At 43.1% G+C, this 24,807-nt stretch overlaps 1 protein-coding gene across 1 annotated transcript in view; it reads left to right on the top strand.

Annotated features, from left to right (window-relative positions):
- Positions 1-1,655: 1,655 nt before the first annotated feature.
- PTGES (prostaglandin E synthase) overlaps positions 1,656-24,807 on the top strand; it is a 35,439-nt gene continuing 12,287 nt past the window's right edge. The window contains exons 1-3 of the mRNA XM_072124432.1: positions 1,656-1,881; positions 1,949-2,070; positions 9,504-9,586. Coding sequence (XP_071980533.1) covers positions 1,957-2,070; positions 9,504-9,586 — 197 coding nt within the window. The 5' untranslated portion in view covers positions 1,656-1,881; positions 1,949-1,956. The remainder of the gene's footprint in view (positions 1,882-1,948; positions 2,071-9,503; positions 9,587-24,807) is intronic.

Below are 24,807 nucleotides of genomic sequence, written 5' to 3'. Positions count from 1 at the left end.
CTGTATGTGTATACCGTGTATGGCATCTGCATATACTGTATGTGTGTGTATATGCTGTGTGTTTGCATATAAAGCTACTGATAAAGCGGCTTTCCAATCTCTCATTCCCAACTCTAAGACCACTTTCGGACCCCCATGGATCTGACATTGGATAGGTCATAAAGATTTTTATAATATTTGAATTGATTTAGACGTCATATGCACATTGTATGTGGGACGTCATCTCTTCTGGTCTACAGAGAGTCACTGCAGAACCCCAGGAGACCTACTGGAGAAGGAAGTACCGGTATATGTTTTTTCCTCTTCTTCACGTTCTTTTGATATTTTCCTACTTTTTACTGGAAAGGGCAAGCCCCTTTAAGGGTAATACTGTAAGAACAGTCAGAATAGTGTTCACAGGCAGCCAACCTTTTAACAAGTAAAACAAACTCATCCTGAATTTGGTAGAAAACATCAGTCAATACAATTTTAGTATTATGTACACTGGTCTTTTTATTTGGTTTATTAATACTTGGAAGTATCTTATTTTTTTCCATTTGATCCCAGAAAAATTCGTTTCATGCATATTTGGCTCAGTTACAGGAAAAAGTGATAGGTTCTGCCCTGTAGAAATAATCCAAACACCCCGCACTCAGTGATAAGATATTAAAACTGGACATAAACATTAGATATGGATCAGCCAAACCTATGATTTTGGCAGAAACTGTGAGTGTCCATAAGGGTAGATCGGGTAGTTGGATTTCTATTTGCTCATTAATACAATTATTGACTATATGGGGCTCATTTACTAAGGGTCCGCGGAGCGCACCTTTTAGCAAAGGTGCATGTGTGCTGAAATCCAGCATGTCTGACATGTCTCTTCCCCAGACATCTACCTTACAGGGAGAAATGCCAACAATGGTGGGTTTGTGTTTTTATATGGGTGAACCAACCATGAATTTTTAGATGCTGCTCAATCAACTCTTTAATGACGTTGCCTGGTTTGGGTGTCCCCAAATAGGGCAAACAGTGGCAGCTCCTGGACGACATCTTAATCTGGCATCACCAGAGCAATCTGCTCAATGGCAGCTTGTCAATAACTAAATTATCTTATCTCCTATTTAGGGGTAATGTTAATTAAAATTAAACCAATGATAATGTTTGGGGCTCTAGAGATCCGGTGGGCCCCAGATAGTGGTGGGATTTAGCCAATTCTCCTGAGTCGGTTCTAGCTAAAGCCGATTCCTGGAGAATCTGGATCCCAACCGGCATCTCCCCCATGTGCTTTATACTTTCTGAGCACCCACAGTAGGAATAGACTCATGGGGTCCCACAGTCTTTGCTTTGCTAGGGGTCCCAGAAATGCAAAATATGTTTATTGGATCAGACCCCTATTTTAAAAATTGTATAGGGCTTCAAAATGTACTTTATGGAACAACCCTTTTAGTGTTAGATCCTTTCTCCGGAAAGACAGGTGACAACTAATATTCTAATATCTAATGTAATATTTCTAAGTCTCCTGAATGGAAATTCTGATTCCAGTTAAACACTGTTTACCCTAAATCTGCCCTATTTAGCAGGGATGCCACCTAGTGGTCAGGGAAAGCTGTGCGACAACTCCAGCAGGAAAAGCTGTGATGTTCAGAAGTTGTCACCAAACATTCCCAGTCACAGATGCAGTAAAGAGGCAGCGGGATAAGACTTGTAACAACTTGACAGAAGAGAACAAAGGATGTATATCACTGGGCATTATTTGTGGAAATCCTCTTTATTCCGAAGCCGTTTCGTCTGATGGATTTATCCCCCTTTAAACAAGACTCTCTCCTGTCCACATCACTTTATGGATTTCTAGAATAGTTCTGTGGTCACACACAGCTGGAACTACTATCCGCCTCCTTTCTGGTGAGTTACTCCTCCTGCTTCCCTTCCCTCCCTCGACTAATGTCTGAGATTCACATTTACACTTCAGTCTAGGCTATGGGCAAGATGGAGAACCAAGTATTCCTGTCATTCGTCTTCTACAGCACCCTCCTTATACTGAAGATGTACATCCTGGCCATAATCACCGGGCAGATCCGACTGCGGAAAAAAGTAAGTCCCCGGTATCAAGTGCACTATCTTACTCTATAGGCTAAAGAGGGCAGACAGGATGCAAGAGGTTAAACTTTCCCCCGTTCAATGCGTGTCAATCCCTGGGGGTTTACGATGAATAGCAGGGGTGTATATTTCTGTGGAGCAGCATGTGGTGAAACAGATACTGTATAGTTAGAAGGGAATGGAGAAAATGAGAGGCTAAAAAAAAGTTTTTGACTTTCTTCTGGTGAGTAAATGGTTAATGGCGTACAAAGGGAAAGACGTGAAAATGATTGATGTATATGGGGGTCTGGAACTTGGAGAATAAGAGTCAATTCTTTAGAAACCAACAGGTTGTCCAGAAATATAACTAAAGTCTCTGATAATTATTTATAGAAACAGCGCCACTCTTGCCTATGGACTAAGTCTGGTACTGCAGCCTTTCCTTGTTCATATATATGTGGTGCATGTAGTTAAAAGTTAGGACATATGTGTCTGACTGCTGGGACCTCCAATAATCGGGAGAATCCGGGGCCTCCAGGATCCTTCCAGTCAATGGGGCTGTTGGATGGTCATCTTGTAATACTGGGGGTAAACCATTAATACATCCCTTACCCCTACTGGAAAATGGGGGGGGGGGGGTTATTTTCATTAAGAACCCATGGGGTATATCCTATCAATAGATACTTATTCCCAATCCAAAGGACATTAGGACCCCCAGTGATTAGGAGAACAATGGAAACAAAAGCCCCTCCGAATACTCCTAGTGTAACCCATCTTCCATTTATATTTGTGGGGTTGCACAAAAATTTCCGACAGCCCTATACAAGTGTAGGGAACGCCAGTCCCACATGTCATTGTCACGTCTACCTTATCTACTTGATGCAGAATTTGGGTGGAGAGGGCACGGCTGAGCTTCTCCCACCGATTTTGCACTAGTCATTTGGTGAACTGTAGCAAAATATATATTTATTATTTCCTCCTGTAAAGAGATTCATATGTTAATAATTTGGGGATCCAGTTAATAATTTGGAAACCAGTGGTCCATAACCAATTTTCAATGGAACAGCAGGTTGAACTTGGGGCTACAGGAACTAGAGGAGGACTGTACTCGACTATCTCCATCCATCCAGTAGAAGTGAGTGGAGGAGCGCACAACCATCTCATGGATAAGGAATGGCTTAAAATAAATGTGCTACCCCATCCGATTCCCTCCTACATATACATGATCGACTAGCAGGGGCTGACCTCCCCACATCAAAAGGATAGGCTAGCTTCATTCCAATTTACCAGGTTCCTCAGGTGGAGTAGGGGGCCCCGTACACATTAGATGGGCCGCCCAGCCCTCTGAAATTGGTGATTTAAGACAGACTTTCATATAATGTGTATTGGGGCTTTTTTAGTCTCGGTTCACATGCTTCTCATAGTCTCAGTTACAAAAGGTGTTAATCTTGTAGTCACCTTTAAAAAGCCAGCATAGCCACTATATCAGTGAGAACAATAAGGAGCCAGTGACACCGGTGACTGATCCGTAGATTACTCCGCTAACACACTTGACACATATTCACACGATACATCCAGCAGGACACAGGATGCACCTGCTCAGTAACCTAACATATGACCATGAAACAAGAATATCCAGACCATAATGGGTTTTTCAGTATAATTTTTGGAAAATTATAGGTTTATAGCACTTTTGTCACTTCTACCTAACCCCAATTGACCCGTCACACCACAAACCCGCATAGTGGGGGGAGTAAGGCTATGCAGATAATGCTGTAGTCATACTCTTTTGCTTGCACACTGTCCAGATCTAGGTCCATTGTATACGCATTGTCCATCTTCCTGATGGATCTTTGATGTTCTAGGATTAACACTTAATCCCTACGGTCCACACCCAGATTATGTCTGCTCAACAGCCAAGTACCTGACCTGAAGGCATAGTAGTGAGAGTCAGGGCGTGGAGCTATGTGGATTGGGAACTGGGTCATCCTTTGTTTACATCTACACATTACACATATTGAGTCCTTGGGGCAGGATATTATGGAAGGGGTATTGGATTATGGTGATGGATATATTGGGGCACATTTACTAAGGGTCCGTCGGACGCATTTCTGTCGGGTTTCGCAAATTTTTCCATTTTGTGCTGAATTGCACAGGGTTTTTTGGTGCACGTGATCGGATTGTGGCACATCGGTGCCGGCTTTCTTGCGATACAAATCGGGGGGCATGGCTGTGGGACAACCCGACAGATTCGGACAAACCGCGGAATTCAAAATCAAATGGTGTTGCAAGATCAGCAATCAACACCCGGAAGAAGAAGGTGAACTCTGTCGGACCTCAGCGGGGAAGCGACACATGCAGGAAATTGGACGCACGATCTTAGTGAAACGCGGTAGCTCCGAACCGAGGTTGGACATTGCAGATCGGCAGCGTCAACAGGACGGGTAAGTAAATGTACCCCATTGAGTTTTTTCAACCTTATAGATCGATGGCCCATCATAGCTTGGACTCCTTAGACCTCTGGAGATGTCCCTTGGTATCTAATATCAAGACATAAGAAGTAGATCCTTCACATTCTTCACATTGGATCTTGGGAATTTGGATCCATTTGGTTCTTCTTGATGTTTTTGGCCATTCCTATACAATTTAGAAGGTTTGAAGGTATAACCCTGCAGAAAGTGGGCACTGCAATTATGGAATAGGCATAAATAGTGTACAATGTTCAGTTAGGGGATAGGTGTCTACATCCACTTGATGTCACTAGCCAAGGTTTTCCAGCAGGACTTTGTCCCACCATTACATTGGTGCCTTCTTACCTTTGTGCCATGTTTCAGACCAGTTCATCTTCTTACATTGCTCCATGGTCCACTGGAGGCACTTTCCATTGAAGATAAGAGTCAGCATTGTCTCTCAGGTAATGTCTTGTCTGATCTCTGACCTTGACATCGTGGCCATCAGAAGCCATGTTCACCTGTCCTTGATGTTCAGATGATAGTGACACTCCCACACCACCTTCACTGTCTACATGATATCAACCTTTATCCCCCGCTAAGGCTGCAGCTACAAAATAGGTAAACTAGACGTGCGCAGATATGCTAATCTTTTCTATTGTCCTATAAATTTAGGGTTTAAACATTGAATTTTCAGCTTCTAAGTTGGCTGATTCCACCCCCAAGTTTATAATGCGATGGTAGGATGTATTGGGTAATTACATTTGATTGAGTGATGGTGTATTCCACAATTGGGTAATAAATAGTAAATAAAGCCCTGTCCACCAATCTGAGCGCACGATCAAAGCAGGAGAGGAAACTTCAGGGAGATAGAGATCTGCAGAAGTTGCATAAGACACTTTCTACACAGAAGATAAGCGTCCATAATGAGGTCCCTCTATGGTGTTTACTACTATTTGTAACGTATTTTGGTTCTCACATGTTCCTATATGATGACAATTGCTTATTTATTGTAAAAAAAATGAGCCACTATATGTCAGATCAGCATCTTCATGACTTATCACAGAAGAACTTACCGTTCGGAGCAGAAGAGGAAGGATGTGACAATCAGTTAGATAACAGGAACTAAATGAGTGGCCCCCCGTTACTGTATAATGCAAAATACAAATGGCCAAGTATTGTGTGACTCCTTATCTACATATACATAGCAGTATGTTCTGGAAAGTCACCTGAAATGACAAGTGTGCTGTAGAAAATCAGTAGACCTGGTATGTCTATTAAGGTAACAGTGGTCTATGTATGGAGTGGCCACTGGTTTTGAAGGATTAACGTTGAGAGTGCCTAGAGAGCCTGGTATGAATTTTTTTGTTTTTTTTGCTCCAGACATCTCAATTTATTTTTATATAATCACAAATGATATAATTCTGAATGCAATAAGCTACCACCAGGGGGAGCTAACAGCTTATACATTTTTTAGCTTTCCCTTTCCTTTCCCTTTCCCTTAAGGTATTGTACTTGAAGAGCCATGTCATTATACCTTAGTGCATATTTTTTATGAGCAGCAGGACTGTGACTTCTATAAGTGCACTTGGGGTTTAGCCTCACACTGCTGTGCTCTTAACTCTCTGCAGTGAGCTGATTTTCAGCCTTTCCTCTACAAGTGCCTGTTATAGTTTCCAACTACAATCCAGCAACAGTTTTTTTTTTTTAGAAAAGGGAGGATCTGTGGAGCAGCTCCAGACACAAAGTTAAAAAGACATGGCTCAAGTGCACTAAGCTACAAGCCTGGAATATGAAACCATATTTCACAGTCCTGCTGATACTAACAGCAGATACAAAGTAATGATTACACTGCTCTCAATGGAATCAGTTTTTCATTGGCAAAATTACTGACAGATCTCCTCCAATTTGCACAAGCCTTATAAATCTGTATACAATTAGCTCCTCCTAGTGGTGGTTTTCGGTATCTATTAAAAAGCTTTCATAACAAGAAATGGGATCAATTCAGTCCATTTTTGCAGGGGATATGTAACACTTGCATGCTCTGCCCCTTGGGAGCTATGCTTCTTCAGGGGTAGTGGACCCCCTGGACCACCGTCTAAGTGGCAGCCGGTTTTCACCAGAGCCCGCCGCAAAGCGTGTTGGACTTGCTGCAGCGTAGTACCACCAGGTCGTTCCACAAGTGCAACTTTGTCAACTGTGGCAGCCAAGGCGAGGTACAGAGTCAGGCGGCAAAGGTTCAGGGTCAGAGGCAGAGCAGAAGGTCAGGGCTGGTAGCGGAGAAGCGTAAACGGGAACAGGTCCAGGGTCACAACGGGAGGTCAGTACACAGGAATATCGCAAAGGTAGTAGCTTTCACGAAGATCTGGCGGGGAATGCTGGGTGAGGCCGGCTTTTATCAAATTCTCAATTAGCGGTGCTCTGGCCCTTTAAATTTACGTGCGCTGGCGCACCCGTGCCCTAGGAGATGGGGAAGCACGCAGGGAAGCCGGGACCGGAGCCGGAACTTGGAGAGGTGAGTGATGCCGGGGGGAGCTGAGAGGGGCATGGGTGTGCTTGCGACCCCGGATGCGGGTCGCAGGAGCACCCGTGACAGTTCTGTCCAACTGGTTTGTATGGCTAGCAGTGTATAATGTTGCATGATAAAGCCGTCCGTGTAATGTTATCTGGAGAGATTATTATGACTTGTGTGGCTGTGATGATGTGAGAGAAAGCAGATGTGCAGGGAGGACTGGATACTCCTCTGCCCACAACGCTTATAAAAATAAGAAAAAACTCCTACAAGTCATGGCTGGGGCTGCCCCATCTTCTCCTGGTATGCACTTAGTAGTTTTTACATTGTGTAACATTGGGGAGGTCACACAGGAAGGTGAAGTGTGGGAGATCACCGATAGGGCAGAGAGGGAGTGGATGTTATAGTAATATCATCCATGACATTATACAGAGAGCAAGGATTATAAATATCACCATCAATAATACAGTAGTCAGCGCCAAGTCAAAAACTCTAAACTTTATTAAATATGTTTGATAAATAGACTTTAACTCCTTCCCACCAGGGCCCTTTTTCCTTTTTGAATTTCAGTTTTTTCGCTCCCCTTCTTTCAAAAGCCATATGACTTTCACTGTGAGCTCCCAATGACTCCCTCTCTTATATTGTTCGGGTCGGTAAGATACTGAATTTTTACAATTTTTTGTTGTGTGTTTTAATACATTTAAAATAAATAGTAATCTTTTTTACAAAAAAAAAAATTTGTACAAAAATACTCTGGAGTTGTCCAGAATATTGTTTTTATACTGTGTAAGGGTGCATGCACACCTCAGGCGCCCTGGAGAGGAAAAGTGAGCGCTGCTCCCACCTCCCCTCTCCATAGAGAATAATTGCGCACGGCCGCTCTATCTTTTTTTGCGGTGAGGACACATTGGAGCTTATTTACTAAGGGTCCGCGTCCACAGTTTAGTCCGATTTTCCAACGTTTCAGGATTTGCGCCGCAGTGACAGGTATTTAACTGGGAATTGTGTCATATGTGATCGGATTTTGGCGTTCATTTGACAGAAATCGGGGGGGGGGGGGTCGGACATCCGACTGATTTGGACTGAGTTCACCAGGAAGAAGAAGGTGAACTCCGGCGGACCTGAGCGGGGAAGCGACACATGCAGGATAACGGGCGCACGATTGTGGTGCATCCGGACAGAGTGCATTGCGGTCGGACAATGCACTTTCGGGGAACGCGTCAGGATGGGTAAGTAAATGTGCCCCATGGTGCTCACGATACGGAACCTGGGGGCCATAGACAACTATGGGGGACGTATTTGCGTCCATAAATTTGCGGCCGTATAAACGTCCCCAATACGTTCATGTGCATGCACCCTGAGCGTAATTTTTTGACGGAAGCTCTGACGTTTTCATAGCATTTTGGGGACTGTGGGACCTTTGGACCATTAGGGCATTATTTTCCGTTGCAGGTGCGCCACTGCAAATAATCATTTTTATATTTTAATAGATGGGACATTATGGAAAACATAGATTTTGTGTATGAACTTTTAGGGATTTTTTTTACAGTTTATTTATCGCTTATACAATATCTTAGAATACAACTATGTTGCAGTTTATTTATAGTGACATCACAACTGCCACTACGGATGTTAAGGTGCCAGCAATTAGTCATGTGACCAAAGACATCGGGGCTTATTTACTAAGGGTCCTGCGGCTGCATTTCTGTCGGGTTTTCCGACGTTTTCCGTGATCACTCCGCTTGGACAGGGATTTAGAAGGGGATTGTGTCACACGCAATTGGATTTTGGTGCATTGGCGGGCCGTCGGACGATCCAATTGATTGAACTGAGCGCAGGAATTAACAATCTTTGTGCATGATCGCCGGACACCCCGTATTTTGGGAACTTTGTCGGCGGGGTAAGTAAATAAGCCCCATCATGTCAGTAGACATGGAGACATCTAATAAGGCAGCCTACAACTCCTACTACCTACACACAGAGATCTTCCTCCCTGGCGTGTGGCTGCTGTCTACATGACTAACTGCAAATTGCCGCCATAAATTCTGTACGTCTAATAATTGATGGAGCATGGAGCATGTCAACGCTGAGCTACTGAGAAACAACTAGTAAATCTTTACACCAGTCTCTCCATGCGCAAATTTTTTTTAATCAGATTTTAGAACAGTAGTTTTATATTTTACTCAACTAGTGCAGATTTTAAGGACTTGTATACTTCCGCTACTGTATGATCTGTACATCGCTGCGGAGGTGGATGGTGCTATATAAATAAAGCTTAATTATTACTGTTATCACATCTAAAAGATAACAATGTAACAATTTTCATTATGATTTCAAAATTCTATTATTTGGGATACGCAGCCCTTCTTTACTGAGCTGTAATACCAGATCCAGACATAGGAAAAGGGGGGCACTGTTCCTTTTCATTCTTAAATAGAAGACCTGCTGTAACTAACACTATAATGTTTTGATGCCCTCTACAACAGGCTTTTGCTAACCCTGAAGATGCCATGAGACATGGAGGTCTGGAGTTCTATAGGGAGGACCCTGACGTTGAACGCTATAGGAGGTATGTTCTCTATACAGTCACATCTTGACAAACCTGTCTTCTGTTGGTGTGCTAGCAAATGTATCTACTTGTATCTACTCCACACATTGCATCGAACTTTCATTTCTCAGAATGTTCCTATTCACTGACAGCAAAATAATGGCAAGGAATTGAATCAAAAAGGGAATATTTTGACCCTGTAGACTTGAGTCAGTGTTAGGTACTATTCCTGGATCGCTGTGTAATCATTGGGGCAGATTTACTTACCTTCTCCCGTCGCGATCCCGTGGTGCTTTGTCCGATGAGGATTCGGGTCCGGCGCTATTCACTAAGATCATGCGTCCGAGTTCCTGCATGTGCCGCTGCTGCGCCGAGGTCCGCCGGAGTTCACCTTCTTCTTCCTGTTGAATGTGAGTGCTTGATCTTGCAACACATTTCCTTTTTTAAATTCCGCGGTTTGTCGGAATCCGTCTGGTTGTACGACGGCCACGCCCCCCGAATTTCTGTTGTGTGCATGCCGGTGCCGAAGCGCCACAATCCGATCGCGTGCGCAAAAAACCTGGGTCAATTCAGTGCAAAAGAGAAATATTCGGGAAACCCGACCAAAGTGCTGACCTAAATAAGTAAATAAGCCCCATTGTGTGTGTTGTCAGTAGCAGCAGGACTGTGAAATATGGATTAATATTCCAGAACACTAAAGTGTATCTCACACTGTTCTCACACTGCTGTGCTCTTAGCCGTGCAATGAACTGCTGTAACCCTCTGCTCAGAGTGACTGCTGTAGTATACAACCAAAATGTAGCTTTTACTCAGAGCAGATCGCAGAGGCTGTAAAGCTGTACAGTGAAGAGGTGGTTAGCCCCCCTGAATAGACATCAGGTGTGAAGAGACATTTCTTAAAATGTTTGCAACAGTTTTCTGTCTGACTTTGCACTAGAAAGTATTTATAAAGTGTCTGCACCAGTTTTGTTTCGCAGCTGTTCTGACAACACAGAAAAAATGTGCACGTAAAGGGACATGTTTCTACTTGGACTGTGCACCACAATTGTGTCTGCTCCACAATTCTGCTGCATGAACAAAGCGCACCAAAAGAAATAGTGCACATTTTCAGAGCAGTGCAGGGGGCACCGGATTCATGAAGACTGGGCGCCACAATTCATGAATCTAGCGCCACCTGCATTTTGCAGTTTGCACAGTTTTTGATAAATGTGGGCCATTTATTTTAATGTCCAGTCCTGCTTTGTAGCAGATAACTGCGCTCCTAATGCTGCCACCCATCCTGCTGCATGTAGTACTGCCTGAGGCAAGAGGCTCAACTTGCCTCATGACTGGTGCACCCCTGGTTGTTGGTTATTGTAGTCACAGCTGGATTAAGCTTCAGCTCACCCTGGCATTCATAGGCAGTAGTTAATATTGCATGGGATAAGTAGACTTATAACCATGAACAAAGATAATAGGGGCATTTATTTTGGACTTTCCAACTGATTTTTTCAGTGTTTTTTTAAATTTTGCCTTGCCGCACCTTTTGTGCCTTATCTATAAAGTGTCAGGGACACAATATTTGTCCTTTTCCGACACTCGTTCCTTTTTTTTTTGAGTACGCAATTTTGGCACAACTTTGACATACTGACACTTTTCCTGCTCTTCTAGTCTCCTGACACTTTTTTGGCACAATTTTGGGTACACACTCAGGCTGCATGCACACGAACGTAGCACGGCGGACACATGTTAGCGCACAAAGAGGAGGAGGAGATGAGCACTACTCGCCCCCGCCCCTCTCCATAGAAATACATGCCGCGCAGCACCGTAATACAGCATAGGACATGTGTGCTGCACCATACCGCTCCGTATTAATTTACCTTCATGAACGTAGAGACAGTTCTAAACCTTTGAGCCAATTCATTAACCCCTTGGGCCACATCCTAACATCCCAGTGTAATTATTTGTGCGCCAAAAACACGGATTCTGCACCACAATTAATAAATATTATCCCCCAATATCTCTGTTCATCCTGAGCCTCCTGATTCATGAATAAAATACTGAAAGTTGAGACAGGCATAGTAAAAATGAAGAATAATGATGGATACAATATTGTAAAACAATGAAGGGTTAGTGTGGTTGGTGACTTGTGATGGCAACCAGTAGGGGGCGTTACATTTAGAGTTATCACACGCCTAGATTTCTTGTAAGCTGCTTTAATGATGATTTTCCTTCTCGTTGCCTTTCATCACGTTGACCTCTATGACGTTATCCCATAACTTCTGCAGCCAATCATATTGTAACCCCTCCAACCCCATCCTGAATACACAGGATCTGAGTATTTCATTATGTGCAGAAATCTGATATCTGTCGTGTCTGGGAAAAATTATTTTTTGGCCGACATGAGATGTTAATACGCAAGGCCAAAAAACACAGCATGAAGCAATCTGATGTGAAATGTTATTTCCATGAAAGCTTTAATTTACTTTCATGTGTCGTTTGTTTAGTTATATACCTCAGCAATGTGAGCACTGACTAATGGCACTGACAAGTGCCAAAGTGTAGTACAAGGGATGAGTGGCATTGTGATGGGCACCGCTGATTTACACAAAGGCCAGTCCAGTATAGCTCCCCCTAGGGGTTGGACTGATAACACTTTTTTATTAGTCTTTGATGTGACATTAGGGGTGGTGGCTTAGCTTCATATTACTTTTGGAATTGAATGGAGTGAGTGTATTTAGAGGATACCCCAGGAGCCTTTGGAGTCCCAATTAACTTGAGGGGGTGCAGATGTTGCGGTCGCTCCTGGGCCCAAGAGGTTTAGGGGGCCCTCATGGTGTCACTTTCCCATATGAGAAGACTATTACTATAAACCATACATTATAGTCGGGGGCCTGACACAGTCTTTGCACTGGGGCTCATCAGCTTCTAGTTACGTCTCTGAGCTTCAAAGTAGTTTTCCCAAATTCGATTGTTGGTTCCATGTCAGTCACAAGAACAGAAGTCTAAATCCTCTTTATGGATGACGTGGCAGGTCAATCATGCACCCTACATTCATTTTCAATAGGACCCACTGGGATTCTTGAGGTCCCTCATTCACTATATGCAGCCATTGAAGATCCTGTTCATGGTCGGACTCGTCCAGAAACCTTCCGCCAACATGTTTTCCGGAGCTTGGCATTTGTTGGCAGCATTTGGATAGCATTACAGGCTTGGCACCTTGTCCACACTGACTAAGAGGAGAGATATTCGACATAGAGAGGAGGATATAGTAATGCGCCTTCTTCAGGCCTGGCCGTATAAGGGTGCAATAGTAGGAGGATGGATCGCAGATGTTCCCCTGTAATGTTGTTGCCTTGGTCACATCTCTCATCTACTTGTCAGCCTCCTCAGCTCCAACCATCGCTGTCCCGGCCAAGTCTGACCACACTATTACTTTTTCCTCTCTAATAAAAGCAAACCGCTGGCGTAAACAGCCCGATGCTCTTCACACTTATATAAAACAGAAGTCATAGGGAACGAGGCATGAGTCACTTTCTGATGCAAAATATGGGACACCTCCTGACGGGTAGAACATTAGTAATGTGTGATTAAAACTTCAGATCTTTATGTGTGTTTTCCATCCGTTTTTTGCCCCATCTTCCTCCTAACCTAGAGAGAGTCTTAAAGGGGCGTCCAATGGTCGGCTTTAATCTGTCACGTTATGTCTGATGACATCTTCTCTGCTCATTTTGCTGGGAATGGAATAAAATTTCTTGTATTTCTCAGCAGTTTCCCTCATAGATACATGTGCTAGGAGAATATTGTAACCCAAGCAGCTGCATTTTTCTCTATAGCCTCCCTTACTGGACTATATAACAAGACCAGATTGGTTGGAGGTGATGTAAATCTGCACCACAAGGGGGCACTATTTTAAATACATTTCTACATACATGCACCTCTGCTATACTGCAATTATCTAGAACAGTGATGGCAAACCTTTTAGAGACCGAGTGCCCAAACTACAACAAAGACCCGCTTATTTATCGCAAAGTGCCAACACAGAAATTTAATTTGTGATTTATACTCCCTTTTTTGTCACAGCTTTCATTGATACCAGCACCTGAGGCACCAATAAAGCAGGAGATAGTCCCAGGTACAGCTGATACATTAAAATAGCTCTGTGCACAGCAAGTCCTGGGCTGTCTGGGAATGCAGAAAGATACCTAGAGTCATCTCTGGTGATGGCCTGAGTGCCCACAGAGAGGGCTCCGAGTGCCACCTCTGGCACCCGTGCCATAGGTTAGCCATCACTGATCTAGAATATCCTAGTCTTAATATAGGTTGGACTATGTAGCCCCTCTTCAGAGCACTGCCTATTCTTTCGTCTGAAATCTGCACGTGTGTCGATGGGGCTCTTGATGTTTTTGCAGCTTGGTCAGAAATCTGTGAATTCCCTTTGTGCAGCAGACTGATCCTGCAATAATAACACAACTCTGATTTGTTTTCTTTGCATTGTATGTTAAGTAGACTATAAAAAGTCGTCTTCCATTAACTAGACGAGGACCTGTGCTCCGGGGCTGACCCAGCAAAGTCTTTACAAAACAAGAGCTTGGTCTGATGTCTTAAAGTTCTGCGCTGTAGCCAAGTGATGTTCCTGCAGCTTGGGGTTTACTTTACAGAGTGTCAAATGTTTTCTGAGGATTTAAAGGAAAACTAAACCTAGAAATAAATAATGAGGGGTAAACAGGATGTAATCGTATCCCTGGTTTTTGTCAGTCCAAAGCATTTTTTGCATGTTCCTGAACCAGTCTTGTTGTAATTCTGCAGAGAAATCCAACCTGCTCCATGTTTTGCTGGAGACCATTTGAGTGCTTGGAGCTTAATCGCGGAGTGGGATTAAATAGTATTTTGTCCTACTATAGATATGGAGGCTTCTGCTGTAGCACGTTGGACATAGGATAGTAAGAATGAGGTCGGAGAATGGTGGGTGGAGTAGTTGTAGGGTTCAGAGTAGTCACAAAGACCATAAGTTTGCCACGGTTTCTTCTCACAATTCATTGATATCTGGCAGTCTAAGTATAATACATCATTCACCCTGCTCTTTGTACTGAGACTTATGATTTATGAGTATAGAGCCAAGCAAGGGAAGCTATGGAGAAAAATGCAGATGCAAGGGTTACAGTATTCTCCTACCACGTGTCTGCATGGAGGGAACCGCAGAGCAATACAGGAGAATTTATTCCATTCCCAGCCTGATAAATCTAGTATCTAATCCATAGATTAAAGAGGACCTGTCACCCAAATTTTTGGCACTAGGTAAAGTAAGAGGCTCCTAGTGCTTGAACAAACGCCGCAGTGTTAGAGTGATAGCGTTACCAGCGCTGCCTCTTGCCCGGACCGTACTGCTCGCTCCATAGGCCGGCGGTTACTGCCGTGCAACAGCCGGCAGTCACCGCCCCTAGCCAAGCCCCAACTCCGCCCCCTCATGTATATGTCAGACAGCTTTGCGAACTGTCCCACAATTACACTGTACCCTGTCGCAGTGTTAGATAGCATTACCGGAGGTTTCCGGTAACGCTATCACTCTAACACTGCAGCGTTTGTCATAGTGCCGAAAATTTGGGTGACAGGTCCTCTTTAAATGAAGGAAAATAAGCAGCACTCCAATTATAGTGGTAAAAAAGATGTCTTTTTCTTTATTTCATAACAAGTGACAGTAGTGACATTTTGGCTCAAACAGAGCCTTTCTCAAGCCATATATATCAGCAGTGACATACACTCACCGGCCACTTTATTAGGTACACCATGCTAGTAACGGGTTGGACCCCCTTTTGCCTTCAGAACTGCCTCAATTCTTCGTGGCATAGATACAACAAGGTGCTGGAAGCTCCTCAGAGATTTTGGTCCATATTGACATGATGGCATCACACAGTTGCCGCAGATTTGTCGGCTGCACATCCATGATGAGAATCTCCTGTTCCACCACATCCCAAAGATGCTCTATTGGATTGAGATCTGGTGACTGTGGAGGTCATTTGAGTCCAGTGACCTCATTGTCATGTTCAAGAAACCAGTCTGAGATGATTCCAGCTTTATGACATGACGCATTATCCTGCTGAAAGTAGCCATCAGATGTTACAGGGTACATTGTGCTCATAAAGGGATGGACATGGTCAGCAACAATACTCAGGTAGGCTGTGGCGTTGTACCAAGGGGCCCAAAGAGTGCCAAGAAAATATTCCCCACACCATGACACCACCACCACCAGCCTGAACCGTTGATACAAGGCAGGATGGATCCATGCTTTCATGTTGTTGACGCCAAATTCTGACCCTACCATCCGAGTGTCGCAGCAGAAATCGAGACTCATCAGACCAGGCAACGTTTTTCCAATCTTCTACTGTCCAATTTCGATGAGCTTGTGCAAATTGTAGCCTCAGTTTCCTGTTCTTAGCTGAAAGGAGTGGCACCCGGTGTGGTCTTCTGCTGCTGTAGCCCATCTGCCTCAAAGTTCGATGTACTGTGCGTTCAGAGATGCTCTTCTGCCTACCTTGGTTGTAACGGGTGGCGATTTGAGTCACTGTTGCCTTTCTATCAGCTCGAACCAGTCTGCCCATTCTCCTCTGACCTCTGGCATCAACAAGGCATTTCCGCCCACAGAACTGCCGCTCACTGGATGTTTTTTCTTTTTCGGACAATTCTCTGTAAACCCTAGAGATGGTTGTGCGTGAAAATCCCAGTAGATCAGCAGTTTCTGAAATACTCAGACCAGCCCTTCTGGCACCAACAACCATGCCACGTTCAAAGGCACTCAAATCCCCTTTCTTCCCCATACTGATGCTCGGTTTGAACTGCAGGAGATTGTCTTGACCATGTCTACATGCCTAAATGCCGCCATGTGATTGGCTGATTAGAAATTAAGTGTTAACGAGCAGTTGGACAGGTGTACCTAATAAAGTGGCCGGTGAGTGTATATACAAAAAAACGGGGTAACATAACCTCCTACACTCCACCCATCATATTTAGTATAAAGTACATAAAAACATCTCAAATTTCATATACATAATTGTGCATACATCAAAAAATAAATATGTATTCATAACATATGTATCCGAACATATATATATACATACTCCTGCTGAGGTCATGTTACATGTGCAGAAGTATAAAAACAATAAAAACAATGCACAAACATCAATCACATCCCACAAACCACAGGAAGAGCGGCTTTTGTTGTGTCTCTGGCACTTTGCACGATTTCCTGTTCCTTTTATTCTCTGGATTGAAGTTATGCAGGAATCCAATTTTCCATATCAGTCATATTCTGCAGCATTCAGTGATGCCAAGCCATTAGTAACCATTGTGTGTGTGCAATATAGTCTTCTCCAAGAAGAAAACCTGCATCTCAATTAATGGAACAGGGGTAGCACAAAATTATAGTCAAAAGAATGGGTCGGGAAAACTCTAAAACACAAATAAGTCAATGTTTTCTGATAGATTTGAGGGTTTGAGTTGCATCCCACCACCATTCCCACATTGCCTAAACAGCTCCCTCTAGTGGTGACAGAAGATAAAATAATTATTTTTTTAGAGGAAAGCAAAGGTAGCATACCTGTTTATGAAGCCTGGGACTATTATCTTAGAATTAAAGGGGTCTTCCCATTTTGGCAAATAAATGTTATAATGAAAAGTTATAATTTTCCAATGTACTTTCTGTATCAATTCCTGACAGTCTTCTAGATCTCTGCTTGCTGTCACTCTATAGAAAGCTTCCATGTTTACCACCAGACAGAAATCTGACCATGGTCACACAGGTGCACGCCTCATTATATCACACAGCTCTGATATTGTTAGAGTACCTATGTACTAGATACCTGTGTGACCAGGGTCAGATTTCTGTCCACCAGAAGTAAACATAGAAGCTTTCTATAGAATTACAGCAAGCAGAGATCTAGAACACAGTGAAGAATTGATACAGAAAGTATATTGGAAAATTTTATAACATTTCATTATACAAACAATAACATTAATTCGCCAAAATGGGAATACCCCTTTAAGTAGCACTATTATTTTGGCAGCTTATGGCAATACTATTTAAGTAGTGTTAAGCAGTATTTTTAGAGTATTGTCCAATTACTCTGGAATTTTGTGGCATCATTGAGACACTATATAGTGTATATTATTTTTTTATTTTTGCTTGTACTGTGTGGCGGTCTGTATTCTACAGTACTTATGGCTCCTCTAATTTAGATTAATGCTAGTCCTGGAGCGCTGGAGCTGTTGTTGGCCCCCTGACCGCACAGGGCCTCGGGCTACTGCATAGATTACATACCGCGGTTCTATAATGAGACCCTTTCTCTCCCTGTGGATTCCTTGGGGAAGACTTTCTCTGCATGGGAATGTCAACAGGCATAGCTGTCCAGGAAGCCACGATTAAGCCGGACAGTAATCCCTGTTTAACTTTTGTTTTTCCCATAGTAAACCTAATATTTGGGGCAGGTTTACAATGTTTAGCTAATAACTTGGCAGCAAGATGTTAGGTCGCCTTTGAGGAAAGTACAAGTTTCTTCTGTTTTGGACTTACAGCAATGTTTGTGAGATGAAAAGCCTGGGGTCATGGAGAGGAGAGACATAGATATATACTGTGTTACATAACAAGCAGTCACACAACTATATATGCAACTTAAAGGGGTTTTCCCACGAAGGAAAGTTATGTCTTATCCACGGCATAGGGCCTAGCTTGGTGATCAGTGGTGGTCTCATTGCTGAGACCCCTGCAGATCGCCATAATCGACCGTTCTGCTCCATTAATCTCTATGGATCTGATGCAGATCGGTGAGCATGGCGCTCGGCAATTTCCGTCAGCTCCATAGAGATTGCCTCTTGGGTACACCAGGACCCTTGGATTTTTTTACACAGCACCATAGCCACATCCACTACAAGCATTACTTACCATGAACATATCCTGAATACTAGGAGAACCCTTTTGGGTTCCTAGGCTGTGGTTGGACTCAGGGGTCGATCAATACTGTAGACCACGTGGGGAGGTCTCTTCTGTCCACTTTCAGTTCTTCAGCATTAAGACCTTTGTCCAAAGGTCCTAAAAGGGCTCTTCTAGATGTGTTTCAAGACCAAGAACAGATGTGTGTGGATCTTAGGACTGAAGGTCCTTCTCACTTTATAATCTTTTCAGGGTAGTATCAAACTGGTACCTGGTTTGGACGTCCATGGGCTCTGGGCTGATGTCCTAACAACCCATACTTCATACTGATGGTGTGGCCGCATTATGGTCCAACATACACACCTTGTCCAAAGTAGCAATTGTATAGACAATGACACTTAGCGAGTCCTGCATATTAGATTTTACTTGCACTACCCCGCCTTTTTGTTCCTGATTGACAGGTCTTAGTGCTATTATATTCTGCTGTATTGAACATTGAGAGAGAGCTCTGTTACATCATTAGGCACTTAAAGTCATGTGACCAGGATGATGCCATCTAGGGTCCTGTTACTTCTGCAATGTCTACCCCATGTATTTATCTGATCACATGAAACCACAGCAGCCTCCATGGAGGATGGGGAGGACTAGAAGTCCATGGAGGCTGCTGTGATTTCATCTGATCAGATACATATATGGGGTAGATGTTGCAGATGTAACAGGACCTTAGATGATGTCACCCTGGTCACATGACATGTTAAGAAGGGGCAGGAAATATGGGCAAGAGTAGAAGGGGGGGGGGGGGGTAGCTGATCAGAAGACACCTCCTCTGATACCAGGTAATATAACATAAAGTTGATTTATGTGTATGTAAGGGAAACAATTTTTAGCTAAAAAGAAGGGTGTCAGTTAGTTTATATGGCTCTTTAGCTGTATTAGTGAAAATGTGGTGACAGGTTCCCTTTAAATCCCTTCCCTTGTAGAAAAGGAAAATGATTGTGCCCTTCAAAAAACCTTGAGTGGAATTTTTTTAAAATAAAAAAGAATAGATATAAAATACCTAAAAAGTAATAACAAGCACATTGCCTCTCCTACTTTTCCTTCTGAAGCCTCGCTTCCTACTATGGTTAATGGGGCTGAGAACCTGCTCCTTGTGTGTTTACCTTTGGGCAGAATTTGATATTTATGGTTCCTTTCCATTGTGTCCATAGTTAATAATCTGCTCCCCTCCTGCTGAGCTGGTCTGTATATTGACCCAGGGTTTGGGTTCAGTCAATGCTCGAGTTTGCCTTGTAAGTCTGAATACTTTTTCGATTTGTGGGATGTTATAGTTTCATTGGAGTTGTAAACATTATCTGGATTGTTAAAATATTCCGGACACGATCTACTAAAATCCAGCATGCTATATGTTTTTTAGTCCAATTGGACCAGCAGAAAAATCTTGATGTTCTTCTTTACCTCTCTCTTCAAGGCAAGCACTGTGCAGTGCTGCTGAATCTGTGTGCGCTATATAAATAAAGGAATTATTATTATTATATTATCCCGCGATTGCTTAGTTTGGCTGGACGGCCAGGTTGGAAAAGAGTTCCAAACTTCTTCCATTTAAGTATTATGGAGGCCACTGTGCTCTTAGGGACCTTGAGTGCTGCAGAAATTCTTTTGTAACCATGGCCAGTTCTGTGCCTTGCCACAATTGTATCTCTGAGCTCCTTGGGCAGTTCCTCAGACTTCATGATTCCCATGTGTTCTGACCTGCACTGTGAAGTCTTATCTAGACAGCTGTCTGCCTTTCTTAATCAAGTCCAATTAGTTTAATTCAACACTGCTGGACTCCAGTGGAGGAGTAGAACCATTTCAAGGAGGATCAGAAGGAAATGGACAGCATGTGAGTTAAATATGAGTGTCGCATACTTATGCCCATGTGATATTTCAGTTTTTCTTGTTTAATAAATTAACAAAAATATTTATATTGATATAAAATGGGGTAGAGAGTGCACATTAATGAGCAAATCAAAAGAACTTTTTTTTAATCTTACCTATTGACTGCAATGAAACAAAGAGTAAAAAATTTAAAGGGGTCTGAATACTTTCTGTACCCACTGTACCAGCTCCTATCCAAGCCCCCCAGTGCTGTTGATTGGGCAGAGCACTGATTATAAAGATGCACTGCCCTGCACCCAGGGGTATGACTAAGGGGATGTACAGCCAAGCCTAAGAACTATAGGCTGTAGGCTTAGGCTTAGCTCTTAGGCTTTCATAATATGTCACTGCCCCATACCAGGTCTATAAACTATACATTATAGTTGTGTCTAAGCAGCTTTTGCCTTTTGTGCTCCATATCTGTAATATAGCCTACACTGTTACGCTACGTTGTCACGGTGGCTGAGTGAGTAGCGCTTCTTCCTTGCAGCGCTGGGATTCTGGGTTCGAATCCCACCCAGGTTAACATCTGCAAACAGTTTGTATGTTCTCTCCGTGTTTGCGTGGGTTTCCTCCGGGTCCTCCGGTTTCCTCCCACACTCCAAAACATACTGTTAGGTTGTTTAGATTGTGAGCCCCATGGGGACAGCGACCAATTTGACATGCTTTGTGCAGCGCTGCGTAATCTGTGTGCGCTATATAAATAAAGAATTACTATTATTATTATTACTACCCCCTCATGTGTTCCTCAGCCCCCAAACCACTATACTGGATCTAGCTGAGACATAGGAGAAATAGTTTGAGGCTCTGATATGGATTTTAGATACATGGACCATGAGTGTGATTTTGAGGACGTTTGTTTGAGGTCACATCATTCCTCCAGGAGGTGTTGTATTTGGACAGTGGGGCCAGGTGCAGGAGGTCAGCGGTGATTCCCACGCGTTCAGTGTTTGTCTAGGGGCAGGTTTACCTTGATCTATTTGGATTAGTGCATGGAGGGCTGGGATCTGCTTCACAAAGAGTAGTTTACTCTGTCTCTAGGTGATGTTACTTCCCTAATAGGACAATAAAACCGCGTCTGCCCTTACTTGTCAATGATGGGTACAGGGAATGACACAGCATGGGGGCGCGGGGTGTAGTCTGCGGGAGAAGATTGGGCAGTCTGTACCATATGATGACTTTCTCTAATGATATGATGCTGCGTGAGACATATAAGTAATAACATGTTACATTTTATGACATTTCCACCCAAAACAGGCTGGTAGAATTACATTGTAGTCTGAAGTAGCTAAATGCTGGACATGCTACTACTGTAGGGAACTAGGGGGTACCAAACTGTGCGACCCCCCCTCCCCCCAAATGCACATAATACTGATATATTCAAGATCTGGTGCAATTGCTTGGTACCAGGAGGTGGCGCTATAAGACTTTGCTTCTACTTATATGTGGTGTATGCAACTAAAAAGCGCTTAAAGAATATCTACCATTTGATTTGATGCATTATGAAGCAAACATACCTTGATAATGCTGTAGCTACACTGATGCAGTATCATATCTTGGTTAATATCTGAGCTGAGTGGGTTTGCTGAAAAAAATAAATTCTAACATTCAGATATAAACTCATTAGACAGGAAGCTAGTAATTACAAATGGAGGTTAGTCAGGCATGACTATTCAACCTGAGCTGGATCACTCATACACAGCAGCTGGGGAATGGTGCAGCAATTGATTACTCTGTTTGTCAGGGAGAAAAGTGATTGCATCATCTCCTGCAGAGAATAACTCGTGTGCTAGGAGAAGCTGAACCAAGCGCTGAAGGGACAGAGCTTCATTATCATAATGTTATATCTGTTTTATCAGCAAAACCACTCATCACAGGGATTACCCAACATATGATCCTGCCTCAGTGTAGCTACAGCATTCTCAATGTATGTTTGCTTCATAATGCATCAAATCAAATGATAGGTTTCCTTTAACAAATGGCAACACAGGCCCAATCCTGTAAATAGTATGCAATACTGAAAACAGCCCACAGACAAGAGTGGCGCTATTTCTTTCTCGGTAGAAGCTCCGAAGAGCTGTGTAATCATACCTTTATGTATGTTGTTAGTAACAGCAGAACTGTGATATATGAATGTATATGAATAAAGGAATTATTTAAAAAATTATATTCCAAGATTTATATTATTGGGAAATTTGAACTGCTCTGCACCCTCTTCCTTATGTGTAGCAAATGAACTATTCCACCAGAAGCCTATAGCAGCTATTTAGAGCATTAAGCCATCTGCACACATTGCAGATTATGGGGTTCATTTACTAAGGGTTACGGCATACGTGGCATTTTTGGCCCGTTTTTAAGCAGTCCGTCAAAAAATGTATGTGTTACAAATTTTTTGAAAACGCATCAATTTTTGACAGGTTTGACCAATTATCTTAATTGGTGGCTTTTAAATTGGGTTTTTGGATAATGGGGCAGATTTATCAAGCCGTCTGAAAGTCAGAATATTTCTAGTTGCCCATGGTAACCAATCACAGCACAGCTTTAAAATATTGATAAGCACTGGTAAAATGAAAGCTGAGCTGTGATTGGTTGCCATGGGCAACTGTGTACAAGCAGTGAATCTCCCCCTATGAACATGTTCAATTCAGGCTATTGAGAATAGGCGATTTGCCTAATTACATTACTATTCACATTTGTGTTTACAAAATGCTGTGTAAACATTTTGTTAACAGGTGCATTAACAAAGCATTAATAAACCGCAGATGTAAACACATTGTTAACACGCTTGTTAACATCACATTTACACTGCATTTTATAAAAGCAAATGTTAACAGTAATGTAATTCGCCGAATCACCTTATGTCAGCTGTTGTAATGCGTTTCCAAACGCATCGTGTGACCGCGCCCTAGGGGTCTTAGAAGGGATAGCTGTCAACTAAATGAACATAATAAATAAATCTAATCTTAGGAAAATTTCTGAAAAAATAAAAATAAACATACAGATGTAACAATGATGTGAGAGCCTCGCTGTTCTGTGGGCTGTGGGAGTATTTTCGGAAACTTTAGAGCTGCGGAAATAACTGAGCCGGTATCCAGGCACATATACAGCTGAGATGAGAGTATGCACAGCGTTTGCTTGTGTTGCTGATGAAGAGAGAACTCCCCGGCCATGTTTATACAGCCCCTGTTTATAGAACGTCTCACTTGTCCTACTGATTCATCCCCAGAGAAAGTGGAGAAGGGATCCATCCTGCATGAAGTCTGCACTCAATTACTATGCAGGAGGAGAACCTCCACTTTACAGACGGACGCCTTTCATTCCATCCAGAGTTTTTCCTGGATCACATTCCAAGCTCAAGGCTACGTGGGAAATTGGAGACAAGTTTGTAAAATGAAAAGATTCAGCTGTAGAACTTCTGTAGTCAGTCAGTCTCCTGCTGCTGCTGGGCAAAGGCATTTGTTGGGGGGCTGCCGACTCTGGGGACCCCGGTCATGCCGATTACTAGTCGGGAGCAATCCTTGTTATAGTTTGTATGTTTATGATTCTGGGCTGGATGATAGTGTCCACCATGCTCTATTATACGTTCATTATATGTACTACAATGGGGCTCATTTACTTACCCGGTCCTGTCGCGATCCAGCGGCGCGTTCTCCGACAAGGATAGTTTTTTAAATTCCACGGTTTTTCTGAATCCGTCGGGTTTTCCTTCGGCCACGGGCCCCGATTTCTGTCGCGTGAAATCCGATCGCGTACGCCAAAATCCCGGCGGAATTTGCCACGGAGCCCTTAGTAAATGACCCCCAAAGTATGTATTATAGTGTGTGATATTACAGTACACACGTGCTGTACAGTATAAAGCCCCTTCTACACTGGCGTTTTTCACGCGCGAGTTCTGCGCGTGCATTTGACGCGCAGAACTCGCATTGCACTCTGTCCCATTGTATTCAATGGGTCTTTCTCCATTAGCGTTGTTTTTAACGCGCGTGCTTGCGTTCGTTTACACGCGCGTCAAAATCGCAGCATGCTCTATTTTTGCGGGTCACGCACGTTTTTCACGCCCCATTCAAGTCTATGGAGATGCATCAAGAACGCATTGCACTCGCAATCATTGCAAGTGCAATGCGAGTGCAATGCGTTTTAAATGTAAGGGTTGCTAGGTTACCAGAATAACATTATTTCCCCTGCTCGCGATCGAGCATTTAATTAAAAAAACACAATGAAGAACAGTGAAGAATAGAATAAAAACATTGAACACAGTGAACACAGGATCATTTAAGATAAAAACACAGTGCAGAACACAGTGCAGAATAGATTACAGATGTTCGGCACATCTGCTTACTTGTCGGGAGATGCGCGCGGAACGGTGCGCCCAAAATAGCATGTGAAGAACAATATATATGTGTGAAGAACACATTGCAGATGT

Source organism: Engystomops pustulosus, chromosome 9, assembly GCF_040894005.1.
Source record: "Engystomops pustulosus chromosome 9, aEngPut4.maternal, whole genome shotgun sequence".
Lineage (NCBI taxonomy): Eukaryota > Metazoa > Chordata > Amphibia > Anura > Leptodactylidae > Engystomops > Engystomops pustulosus.
Note: the sequence above shows the minus strand (reverse complement) of the source record. Positions and strands in the feature narration are given on the sequence as shown.